This window comes from Phyllostomus hastatus, unplaced genomic scaffold, assembly GCF_019186645.2.
Source record: "Phyllostomus hastatus isolate PE091 unplaced genomic scaffold, TTU_PhHast_1.1 phas_contig_80, whole genome shotgun sequence".
Classification (NCBI taxonomy): Eukaryota; Metazoa; Chordata; class Mammalia; order Chiroptera; family Phyllostomidae; genus Phyllostomus; species Phyllostomus hastatus.
In genome coordinates, this window is record NW_025333960.1 from 9,430,345 (window position 1) to 9,443,092 (window position 12,748).

The window sequence follows — 12,748 nt, forward strand, 5'->3', positions numbered from 1 at the left end:
TTGAACGACAGCCTATGAATTAAAAGATTGCAGGTTTGATTCCCAGTCAAGGCACATGCCTCGGTTGCAGGCCAGGTTGCTGGTTGGGGGTTGTGAGAGAGCAACCAAATGATGTTTCTCTCGCACATCAATGTAGCTCTCCCTCTCTTTTTCCCTCCCTCCCTTCCCCTCTCTATAAAAATAAAGAACTAAAATCTTTAAAATTGGCATATTTTTATGAAAGGTTTTATATTCTTTGATTTTTGAAAATCAAAGAACAGAATACCAAGAAACAAAAACAAAAACAAAAAAGCCTCTGGGTATTTATGTCAACAGTTTCTTCTAAATGAGTAATTCACAAACCAACATTTACAGGATGGGAAAACAAGTATTTTAAATATGACATCATACAACTTTAATTTATATTTAGTGAAATACTCACATAGTAGTTGTCATTTATTTGAACCATTGGTGCATTTACACAGGCCCCTAAACATTCCACCTCTATAACAGTGAAAAGTTTGTCAGGTGTAGTCTCCCCAACCTTTATTCCTAAAAATATAAATGATCAGTGTAAGGACCAGATTATATTTTAATAGCAATATGATTTTAAAAAGAAAAAAGAAAACAAACCAACAACATATTATGGTGGTATACAAAAAACATTTATGAGCACTTAATTTCTTAAAGAAAACAACCCTGTATAATTTTACTAGAACATTCAAGGATTTCTTAAGTGAACTCATTCCTTTAAAAACAATCAAATTTCAGGGGACTCCTACTCCTCTCCAGGGTATGTTGTATATCAGACTGCACAATTTTCATTTTGACTGTGATAATGAACAACCTACTAAAATCATTTATACTATCAGACTGACAAAGGCTCAGAACACTGCTAATGTCAATCATTAAGAATGTGAAGAAAACAATTACTCTGATATCTTAAGGGAAGGCATTTTGGCAAAAGAAAGTAAAATCTGACACAGCAATTCTACTTCCTATAAACAATCTCATTATATAATAGGATAAGTATTCAAAGATAAGTATACACAAAACTGCAGAATAACTTGTTATAATAGAAAAATGAAACATACATATTACACTGTAGTCAAGGTGCAAAAGCAAATTCAGGCATATTACATTTATGTATTTAATAATGAAAAACCTAAACAATATAAAATCTAAAATTAATATACTCAACTTTTATCAGAATTTTATCTTGGGGGGGGGATTATGGTTTATAGTCTTCAGGTTTCTGTTTTACATACTTCAATACTCCCCAACTATATTTACAACATGCAAGTACTTCACATTATATTTAGTAACAGAAATATTTTTTAAAAAACATTTTACTTTATTTGCTACATATAAGTGCAACAATGGAAGTTTTATGTAGAAAAAAATAAAATCCCATTTCAAACTTTCCTTCCTGAAGTATTCTTACTATTCTCATATTCAATTTGTCCCAAGGCTAGTATGAAAGAACAAAAGGACAATATAGTCACTTTTTTACATAGCACATGCTATCACAATGAAACTTAATTTCCTAAACAATGAGAACTTTAAAATTCCTACAAGCTTTTCCAGCATACTTAATGATTACAAAAGAAAAGGTGAAAATTCAGCTTGAGGCTGAAAACCTTTATTTATGAAGAAATAAAGGTAGATAAACAGGATGACAAAAGTTTACTCATGAAGTACAGATCCAGTAAGATAACAAAAGTTGGAAAAGTCAGGTAGAAATAGGTCAACTCTAGAAAGACAATTATAATTTTCATAAAAGTTTATAAATATAATGCATCCCATACCAAGCTTTTTCTGAATGGCTTCCAGTATGCTGTCTGAGTTTCGAAGCATGCAAGGTGTAGTAGTGCAGACCTGAATGTGATACTTTCCAACTGGCTTTCGATTATACATTGTATAAAAAGTTGCCACTTCATAGACTCTCATTGGAGGTACTTGTAAAACTTCTGCAACCTAAAAATATTAGGAAATTTTTAAATAACTAATTATAAGGTTTAATAATTGAGCTTTAGGTATGTTGTAAAATGCATATTTCAGTATTGCTTAAATATGGTAAAAACAGAAAAGTTCTTCAAAAGCAGAAAATATACCTGTACGTGGAATGTGCAAAGTATAAATCCTTTAATTTTTGCAGACACCTTACACTTAAAAAAAAACAAAAAAAAAACTATACAGAGCCCAGAGGCTAATGGTGACCCCAGTCCTCATCTCTGCAAAACAATCCTTTTCCTCCAAATCTTTAAATCTTTCACTATTAAGAATTTCTATTTTGCCCTGGCTGGCATAGCTCAGTGGATTGAGTGCGGGCTGCGAACCAAAGTGTTGCAGGTTCGATTCCCAACCAGGGCACATGCCTGGTTTGCAGGCCGCGGCCCCCAGCAACCCCACATTGATGTTTCTCCCTCTCTCCCTCTCCCCCTCTCTCCCTCTCCCTCCCTCCCTCCCTCCCTCCCTCTCTTTCTCTCCCCCCTCTCTTTCTCTCTCCCCCCTCCCTTCCCTCTCTAAAAAATAAATAAATAAATCTTTAAAAAAAAGAATTTCTATTTTGATAATTTCAACTCATTATTTTGTAATTTAAAATTTCTAAATGGCAAAAACTTGGTGACCAAACTCTAAAACATTGTTTTTCAACCTTTCACCAATTTTTCAAAAAAACCTTGATGTTACTGGTGATGTAAAATGTATGTAAATGGTATGGCAATAGAAAAACAGTTGAGAATAAAGGCTTACCTACTAGCCACTATTGGTTTACATATCTACACACACATGCCTCTCCTGTACAATCCACGCATTACTATTTCCTATGAATCTTACAGACTAGTAGTACTTCCCAACCTTTCACATCAAGGTATTTACAGAAAATACTTGTTTTGATATATTGGGCAGGGGATGTGGGGGTGTGAGGTATTCAGGACCAAGGGACTCACTATCTAAGCACAACTCTCTCGGGCAGGGCAAGTCTGTTAGTGTACAAGGCATTTTTTAGCAGTTAGGTCTGGTCCACACACAGTCTATCATGACTAATCCTGGCTACAACTTTCTCAGTGATCTAATATTACTAATCTATCAAGTCTTCGGATTTGCTGTCTGGCATTCTTTTTTTTTTCAAATATATTTTAAAGATTTTATTTATTTGTTTTTAGAAAGAGGGGAAGGGAGAGAGAAAGACAGGGAGAGAAACAGTGATCAGTTGCCTCTTGCATGCCCCCAAGTGGGGGCCTGGCCTGCAACCCAGGCATGTGCCTTGACTAGGAACCAAACCAGCAACCATTTGGTTCCCAAGTCGGCACTCAATCCACTGAGCCACACCAAGCAGGGCTGCCATCTGGCATTCTTAAAAATAACATATGTATCCTTGTTTTGACATAAAAGAAGAGCTCACTAAATGACATTTTAGATGGCATATATGTTGAACTTTCTCATATGAGGGATTCTAAAGGAAAAGTATTCTCAAAACATTTAATCACAGCTCACCTGTGATTTATTTGGTGCTACTAAACTAGGTATGTACTTCTAAATCTGGGAAGCTGTCTCAAAATATACCTGCTGGAACCTGAAAATATACATACTGGAGCCCTACCACTGGAAGTAAGGCTTTGAACCATAGTAATGCTTAAGGAACTAATATATGAGTTTCTGGATTTTGCTTATTGTAAGGTTGGGCTTTTCTAATGTTACTGTCTCTCAAAGAGACAGTAACATTAAGTCTCAAATGTAAAGCGGAAAGAATCTTGATTGCATTCCGTATATGCTATTTCCTGCTTTTCACGCATAAACATCCAATTCAAAATAGAACAGGACAATATTTTTTAAATGTTCTCATATTAGTTTCTCATTTATTTTATTTTGCTCTGCTAAACTTACCTCTCAGCAAGACTTCCAAAAAGTCTGTCATTATTAAAAACATGTTTTTGCAAAAAGTATCTATAATTTAAAAAATACCACAATAATTATTTAGAAAGTTGGCTACTGTTATATGGAAAACAATGTGTAACCCCAAAGAAATGTGATTTATTTAAAAAAAAAACACCTGTCTATGTTTACTAAGTATAGTGCTAACCAAGCTTGCTTTATAACACTTTTTCATAGTTGAAAAAATACTAGGGGTTCACAACAGTATTAGGGTACTGTACAAAGCAAGTAAGAGATCAGTGAACTAAATCTAAAATCTGCATTTGAGATTCTATTAGATAAATCGAGGACATTCCTATTCTCCAAGAAAGATGATAGTGGTCTACCCTAATAGACCAAATAAAATTTAGAAAGTAAAAAAGAAGAATGAAGTAGAACACAAGCTCTGCAGAGTCAGTCAAGTAGAAACCATGTTGCATTGAAAATAGTTCCTAGCTCTTATCAGTTAGAAATTGTAATGTAACATTTGGAAAAGATTTTCACTGCAGATGAGGAAGTATGTCCAGAGAAAAATCAAGACTTCTTAGCTCAAAGTCAAATATGTTTTCCATTATATCACATTGGTTTATTAGTTTTTTGACTCTCATAAGAATCAGATAATATACAGTTTTGTATAGTACTTTGTAAATAATGTATACACTGTAACATAGTACCACACAACTGTAGTTATATTAATAGAATGAGTAAACTTGATATTGGAATAGTGCTGAAAATATGACTAAAAAATGCATTTTAAATATGACTAGACTAACTTAAATTAATCATCCATAGCACTTCTGTAGGTTGTTGATTCCAAGGTGCCACACTCAAGTGTAATATACCATGTTTTACATTTTCAGAGACTGGACTAGTACATGCAAAAAAATGAAAATGAACCACCAACTTATACCATACACCAAAATAAACTCAAAATGGATAAAGGATTTAAATATAAGTCAGGATGCCATAAAAATCCTAGTGGAAAACACATACAGTAAAATTCCATATTATCTCACAATGCAGTATTTTTGCCAATATATCTCCTAGGGCAAGGGATATAAGGGAAAAAATAAACAAAGGGGACTACGTCAAAATTAAAAAGCTTCTACATGGCTAAAGAAACCATAAACAAATGAAAAGGAATGACTGTATGGAAGAACATATTTGCCAACAATGTATCAGACGAGGGCTTAATCTCCAAAATATATAAAGAACTCATATGACTAAACACCAGGAAGAAACAATCCAATTAAAAAAAGGCAAAGGACCTGAATAGACACTTCTCCTAGGAGGACATCAGATGGCCCATAGACATATGAAAAGATGCTCAACATCACTAGCCATCAGAGATGCAAATTAAAACTACAATAAGGTATCACCTCACACCTGTCAGAATGACCATCATTAATAATCAAGGGCTGGTGAGGATGTGGAGAAAAGGGAACCCGTTCTCCACTGTTAGTGCCCTGTTGGTGGGAATGCAGACTGGTGCAGGCACTGTGGAAAACAGTAGGCAATTTCCTCAAAAAATTAAAAATGGAACCGCCTTCTGACCCAGCGATTCCACTGCTGGGAATATATCTTAAGGCTCCCAAAACACCAAGTCAAAAGAATTTTTGCACCCCTATGTTCACAGTAGCACAATTTACAATAGCCAAGATTTGGAAATAGCCTAAGTGCCCATCAGCAGATTAGTGGACCAAAAAACTTGTGGTACATTTACATAATAGAATATTATGCAGCAAAAAAAAAAAAAAAAAAAAAGAAGGAACTCCTGCCTTTTGCAATAACATGGATGGAACTGGAGACTACTGTGCTAAGTGAAATAAGTCAGCTGGTGAAAGACAAATATTATATGATCTCACTCAGAAAAGGAATATAATGAACAAAATAAACTAATGTGCAAAACAGAACCAGAGGCATGGAAACATGGAATAGACTAACAGCTATAAGAGGGGTGGGGAAAAGTAGGGACTGATGGAAAGAAGTGAAGGGATTAACCAAAGAACTTACATAAAGGACCCATGGACATGGACAACGGTATGGGGATAGACTATGGAAGTGGGGGTGGGCTGGGTCAGGGAAAGTGAAGGGGGAAAATGGGATATCTGTGATAGAATAAACAATAAAAAATAAGAATAAAAACTCTACCTTTTCAGTTCTCAGCATTACTAAGGGAACCAACAAAAACACAAATATAATTTGGGGAAATATATAAATGATTAAAGGTCTTCAAACTCTTATATTTTGACATTAATGACTGTCAGAGACATTTCTATACAAGGAAGTTACTATCCACAATCTCACCTCTTTTGATCGAAGGCAACAATAAAGTCAGTACCTTGTTCATAGCAGAGATGGGCAGCCATCCATTCTGCCTTTGAGCTATATCCAGGACTGGAAGCACAGCTGCTGCTTTATGCCCTTCCGGATAGTTTTTTACAATTGCTTCTATTCTCTGTATCAAAGAAAAAGCACCTGTTTTTATATACCTGAAGATACTAAATATTTTGTATATTAATTATAATGTTAATTTCATCATACCTTATAGTTTTCTGGTGTGAAATCAAATGGAGTATCTGGGTTATTCTCAGGAGTATCTCTGTGCTAATCAAAAGAAAAAAAATTTCAAAATTATTAAAATTCCTCAAAAGTGTGAATAACTTTGCACATTACTATTACTGATTATTTAATCTCTTCACTTTATTTTCAACAGATACAAATCTATCTATCCCTGTACCAAAAAGAATGTCTAAGGCAGTCAGAGAAAGACAAATAGCACATGATATCACTTATAAGAACAATCTAATGAATAAAATAACTGAGTAAACAAAATAGAACCAGAGGCATAGAATCACAATAGGCTGACAGCAGTAAGAGAGGAGAGGGGAGAGGGCACTGTTTGAAAGAAGGTGAAGGGATTAGTCAAGGAACATATATGAAGGACCCATGGACATGGACAATGGGGTGGAGACTGACTATGGAAGTAGGGGGTGGGCTGGGCAGAGGGATTGAAGGGGGAAATAATTGGAACCATTGTAAAACATAAAAATAAATAAAAATTTTTTTAAAAGAATGACTAAACCAACTATTAAATACACATGTAATGAATATGATTACCAAAGTAATGTTAGCAGAATCCAAAATTTTAGAAAATTTTAGAAATCACTATTTAATGTTTAAGAGAAGTAGCTTTAGGACCAAAAAAAAAACAAACAGTTATCCAATTTAATTAGAGAATAAGGTCTTCTAATGTAATTACCAAAACATTACGAATTATTGGAAGCCTTATAAAGACAGAATTTTGAGTGTGAACATATGTGCATTTTTCCAAGAGAGGGTATCAAATTGTCAAAGGGACTCACTACCTTAGGTAAGGTGCAAAAACACCATCTCTTCCCCATGTAATAGAAACTAGTCAATAGCTAGTTTTCCATAACAGAAACTAGCCAACAGTAAGAAGCTTTATTTTTTCTCCATAAAAGATCAAGCCCTCTTTAAAAACTCACAAGAAATGGCACATCAACAGGAAATCTTATGAGTCACAATGAGATGAACACTTACAATGATTAATGTTTTGTATGTAAGGTGAACACAACTGAATCTCTTAATGTTAACACTCAGTTTCTCTTCAAGGACATAGAAGAGGAAAAATGAAAACTTTGGACAATGATCTCAAACATTGCATACTTAATGTTTTTAGACAAAGATGATAAAATATAAAGCAGGAATTTAATTATCAATAGTATGCCAATTAGGACTGACCCTGGAAATAATTCAGTTTACAAAACTATACCACTAACTCTAAATCACACAAGTCCAGTAAACCACCGTTAAACAATATGAGAGTAACACCTGAAAACTGTATCTTTGTCAGAGAAGGGGGCTAAATTATCTTTTCCTTTCTGAATTGTACAACTAAGGAGGGGAGGTCATTGACCTTTACCTATAGTTAAACCCTGGAAACCAAAAATACAAAGGCTGACTGCCAGTATATTCTCTCTACTACTAAAATCTCTAAGTTTCTAACTAGTGCCATTTTGGGATTCCCCAAGTTGCAGCCTCAGAATCTTCAGTGAACCAAGGTCTAAGCTTTAAGAACTCAAAGTGTGAAAACAGGTTAGGGCTCACTCACAGTAATTTCACCAAATAATCTAAATTCTTATTCCCAGAGTTGCCCTGGTACCAACTTAAACTTGAGAGGTGCAGCTGGAGCCACACATCTTTTGAAAAGTAGTGAATTTACAATTAGCTATATTTAAATTCCCACTATGGCCAGGATATACCAAAGACATGGCTATTTAAGATACTTTGGATTATTACAACAGATTTACCCAAATTTTCAAGTCTTTTCATTGTGAAGAAATCTAGTAACTTACCACAAATAAGGCTCCTCCAGCTCCATTTTGCACAGCTGTCTTATGCAAATTCCTTGTATGTCTTCCCTAAAATTTTAAGATGATTTAGTAAATCACAAGCCTTAAGAAATTTTTCCTATGGTAATACTTTAAGATTCATAACTAAAAACAATAGAATCAATTTATAGAAGTAAAAGATCTTAAGAGACATGGTCTACCAACCTACACCGCACCCATTTTATTTTTAGAGAGGTATAAAAAAATGGAGACCCAAAGGTAAGGTTACTAACTTGCCTAAGGTCACATATAAGAGTAAGTGGAAGAACCAGGATCAAAACCAGATCTTGAGTTCTGTATTCTTTCTACAACACTCCACTGGAATACATTTGTAAGAGTTAACATATCATTAACTTACTGGCTTTTCACTTTTGTCTGAATCAAGTTGGATGCCAGCTTTCATTTAGTGTGGACATCCATAAACATGTTTTCATTTTGTGCAAATGAGTCACAGTCTACTTTATCTTCCTTTTTCTTTACTTAGTTCAGAAACTTCTGCCATACAAACAGTTTCAGAATGCTGCTTATGATGGATGCTATGCAGACTGACCATACTCAATTGTTTTGGAAGAAATCCATTTGATCACCCTCTCCGTTGCATTTCATTCCTCTTTGCTCTGTTGCTCCTTCCATCATTTCTACCTTCTCCACTCCCCATCCCCACAGAAAAGTAATTCATTTATTGTTCAGAAATCCTCTGATTTCAGAGGTGTATTAATAACAGATGGTAGAACACTGGATTAAACCAAGCATGGAACTGGAGAAGAGTTGAATTCAAAAAGAAGCCAAACATAACAGAAATAAAGTGATACAACACAATCATATATTTATCAGTTGCCTAGGTCTAAATAGTATTTCAGCTAAAGAAGTAAGTTTACATAGAGCATTCGCTTTAACTAACAAAACAAGGCCCAGGCACAGAATGGTAGATATAATAAAATATGGGAGTAATAAGTATCAGCATTAGGATAATGTAGAAGGAGAGCATTCAATTGACTAGTGGTACACAGGGGGCTTCAACCATTTAGGTTTTGTTTCTCTCTTAGGCATCAAGTGGATACACAGTGTTCATTATATTTTTTGTGTCAGAGATATATGATAATTTTTTTAAAATGCAACACATATCAAGTGATGATATGACATTTTATGTTGTTATACTTTTATTCAATTTCTCCCAAATTGTTTCAGGGTTAATCTCTGAATTAATATAAGGTTATGCCTATATCCCTGATTTGCCTGTCCAGAACCTGTATAAAAATAAACATAAAACTAAGGCCATAATTCCCAAATAACATTATAATAACATCAGCATAAAGCTTTGAAAGATGAACAGAAACTAACATTTGTAAGACAGTTCCTACAACCACCTTATCTGAGACGATATACATACACACATATTTTAAATCAAATAACAATTTTTACTGAGTAACAGTGAGTTACTTAACTAAATTATACGAGAAAACAGAGGATTTCATAATCAAGTAAGGAAGGATTAATTTAAGAGTAGGGAAAGTATCCAGTCCTCTCTTTTCTTGTTCTAACCCAACATTTTCTGCTTACTTTGCTGGCTTTTTATGTGCTCCCTCAGGTTAGGTTTTTTCAGGATTGAGTTCTATTCTATGTTCTGTACTCTACAGTTCTTTGCCACTGATAGCTTATCTGTTTTCATCTATTAACTCTACACTGATGACTCCAGAATCTTAAACACATTTGATTACAAAAAGTCAACAGCTTGAGGTCATGAATACATATAAATTTGTGAAAAAAAATGAGTAAATGTAAACAAAAATGTCACAAAATTCAAACAGTTAAACTTACCAGTAATTAAAAACATGCAACTTTAAATGTGTTAACATTTTCCAGCTATCAAATTAGCAAAGAGGTTTTTTAAAAGATAACATTCAGTTCTGTTGTGTATATGGAGAGGTGGGCAGGCTTATACATTAGGTAAAAATTGATCGTCTTTTAAGAAAGCAAATTGGCATCATGTACAGACAGACCAAAGAAAGTTTCTATCTTTTAACTTAATTTTACTTTTAGAAATTTATCCTAAAGAATAGTAGAAAAAAAGCCCTGACTGGTATGGCTTGGATGGCAGCCCATTGAACTCTTGGCCAAGGCACATACCTGGGTTGTGGGGCAGGTCCCGGTTGCATAGTTGGGGATGCCTGAGAGGCAACCAATCAATATTTCTCTCCCTCTCTTTCTCCCCTCTTCCCCCCTTTCTAAAAATAATAAATAAGCCCTGGCTGGCGTAGCTCAGTGGATTGAGCGCGGGCTGGGAACCAAAGTGTCCCAGGTTCGATTCCCAGCCAGGGTACATTCCTGGGTTGCAGGCCATAACCCCCAGCAACCGCACATTGATGTTTCTCTCTCTCTCTCTATCTCCCTCCCTCCCCTCTCTAAAAATAAATAAATAAAATATTTAAAAAAAATAAAATAAAAAATTAAAAAAAATAATAATAATAATAAATAAAATCTTTAAAAAAAAGAATACTAGAAAATGAGTACAATGATTTATATAAAAATGCTTTCTCTAATGTCTGTTATAGCAAAATACAAGCAACTAAAAAGCCCAACATAGGGAAGTTTTAAATAAATATTGAGAATTCCAACAAAAATCTTATTTCCTAAAAATAATGACACAGAAAATTAATAACATTAAAAAAATTCATCAGGTACTGCCCTGGCTGGTGTGGCTCAGTGGATTGAGCGGTGGACTGTGAAGCAAAGGGTCCACAGTTCAATTACTAGAAGGGGCACATGCCTGGGTTTCAGGCCAGGTCCCCAGTAGGGGGTGCACAAGAGGCAACCACACATTGATGTTTTTCTCCCTTTCTTTCTGCATGCCTTTCCATCTCTAAAAATAAATAAATAAAATCTTTGAAAAAACATTCATCAGGTACAAAACAAAACTTATCACCTCCACTGTTAATCCTCTATCTCCTTCCAATTTCCCTGTGCACCAAATTAAATACAACCAATCTCAAAACAGCTTAAATATTTGATCCTTTCCTTACTATTCTGTCACATACTTTTATTTAAAATTTTAAAAAAAAGAGGCTTGAAAATTGGTCTTTAGGCCTATGTAGTTACATATTGGAAAATTTACTGAGGCACACTCTGGCTGACCTGTAATTTAGTACATGCACATGACCTTACATACACAGACACTTCTACCCCGCAAAAAGTGTTTTAAAGTCCAAACTATTGAAGACAGACGACTATTGTTTGCGAACAGTTATGAAAAAGCATGTTATCGGAAAAAAAAAAACATGAAAGTTTCAGGTTAATTTTTTTGAAGATCTGTATATAGCCCATCACTATGGCACTAACATATAACCTTGCACAAGTCACAATTTTTTAAGCCTCAATTTCTATACCTGTAAAACTGGGATATTTACTTATTGGAGTGTTTTGAGGTTCAAATAATGAAGTTTCTCTTAAAGTACTATACAATCTGTTAAACCATTACCCTATCTTCTTAGCTGACATGTGGATAAAATATTTAAGAACTTAGAAGTGGAAGATTTAAACAACTGCATTTTTAAGAATTAAAACAATTTAAAAATCACACTTTGTTCTAGATCAGTGAAATATGCCATTGGTACAGACATTTTAAAGAGGCTAATTCTTCCAATCCATGGACAAAGTATATGCTTCCATTTATTTGTATCTTCCTCCATTTCTTTCTTCAGTGTTCTATAGTTTTCCAAGTACAGGTCTTTCACCTCCTTGGTTAAATTTATTCCTAAGTACTTTCTTTTTCTTGTTGCTATAGTAAACGGGATTTTTTTCCTAGTTTCTCTTTCTGATAGTTCATTGTTGGTGTACAAAAATGCCATCAATTTCTGAATAGTGACTTTATATCCCATTACTTTGCCAAATTCACTTATTAGGTCAAGTAGTGAAATAAGCCAGTCAGTGAAGACAAATGCTATATAATCTCACTTATAAATCTAATGAGCAAAATAAACTAAAGAGCAAAATAGAACCAGAGACATGGAAACATGGAACAGACTGACAGAGGCCAGAGGGGATGGGGAAGGGGGTAATGGTGAAAAAAGGGGAGAGGGACTAGTCAAAGAACATGTATGAACAACCCATGGAAATGGACAATAGTGTGGGGAGTGACCGTGGGATTGGTGCAGGAGGGCAATGGGGGAAAAACTGGGACAACTGAAATAGAATAACAATAAAAAAATAAATAAAACTTAAAAAAGAATAAATTACATCTGTTTGTAAAGCAACCCCCCCCCAAAAAAATCAGGCTTTCTTAATATAGTCTAACAAAGAGTCATTCTCAACAGGCACAAAAAGAACAAATTACTGAGTTTCTTGCATTTGCACATTATTTTTTTTCCTTCTACCACTCAGACAAGGCTCTTTCCCTCTTACCCTCTCAAAAGAGAGAGAGCAATGCACATTATTTTTTGTTA

General features: G+C 34.5%; 1 protein-coding gene across 1 annotated transcript in view; it reads right to left on the reverse strand.

Moving 5' to 3' along the window:
- Positions 1-12,748, reverse strand: part of NDUFV2 (NADH:ubiquinone oxidoreductase core subunit V2) — a 44,389-nt gene that overhangs the window by 18,627 nt on the left and 13,014 nt on the right. Inside the window, exons 2-6 of the mRNA XM_045850141.1 lie at positions 8,274-8,339; positions 6,439-6,501; positions 6,236-6,352; positions 1,788-1,956; positions 422-531 (exon numbers count right to left, since the gene is read on the reverse strand). Of these exons, the coding sequence (XP_045706097.1) occupies positions 422-531; positions 1,788-1,956; positions 6,236-6,352; positions 6,439-6,501; positions 8,274-8,339 (525 nt within the window). The remainder of the gene's footprint in view (positions 1-421; positions 532-1,787; positions 1,957-6,235; positions 6,353-6,438; positions 6,502-8,273; positions 8,340-12,748) is intronic.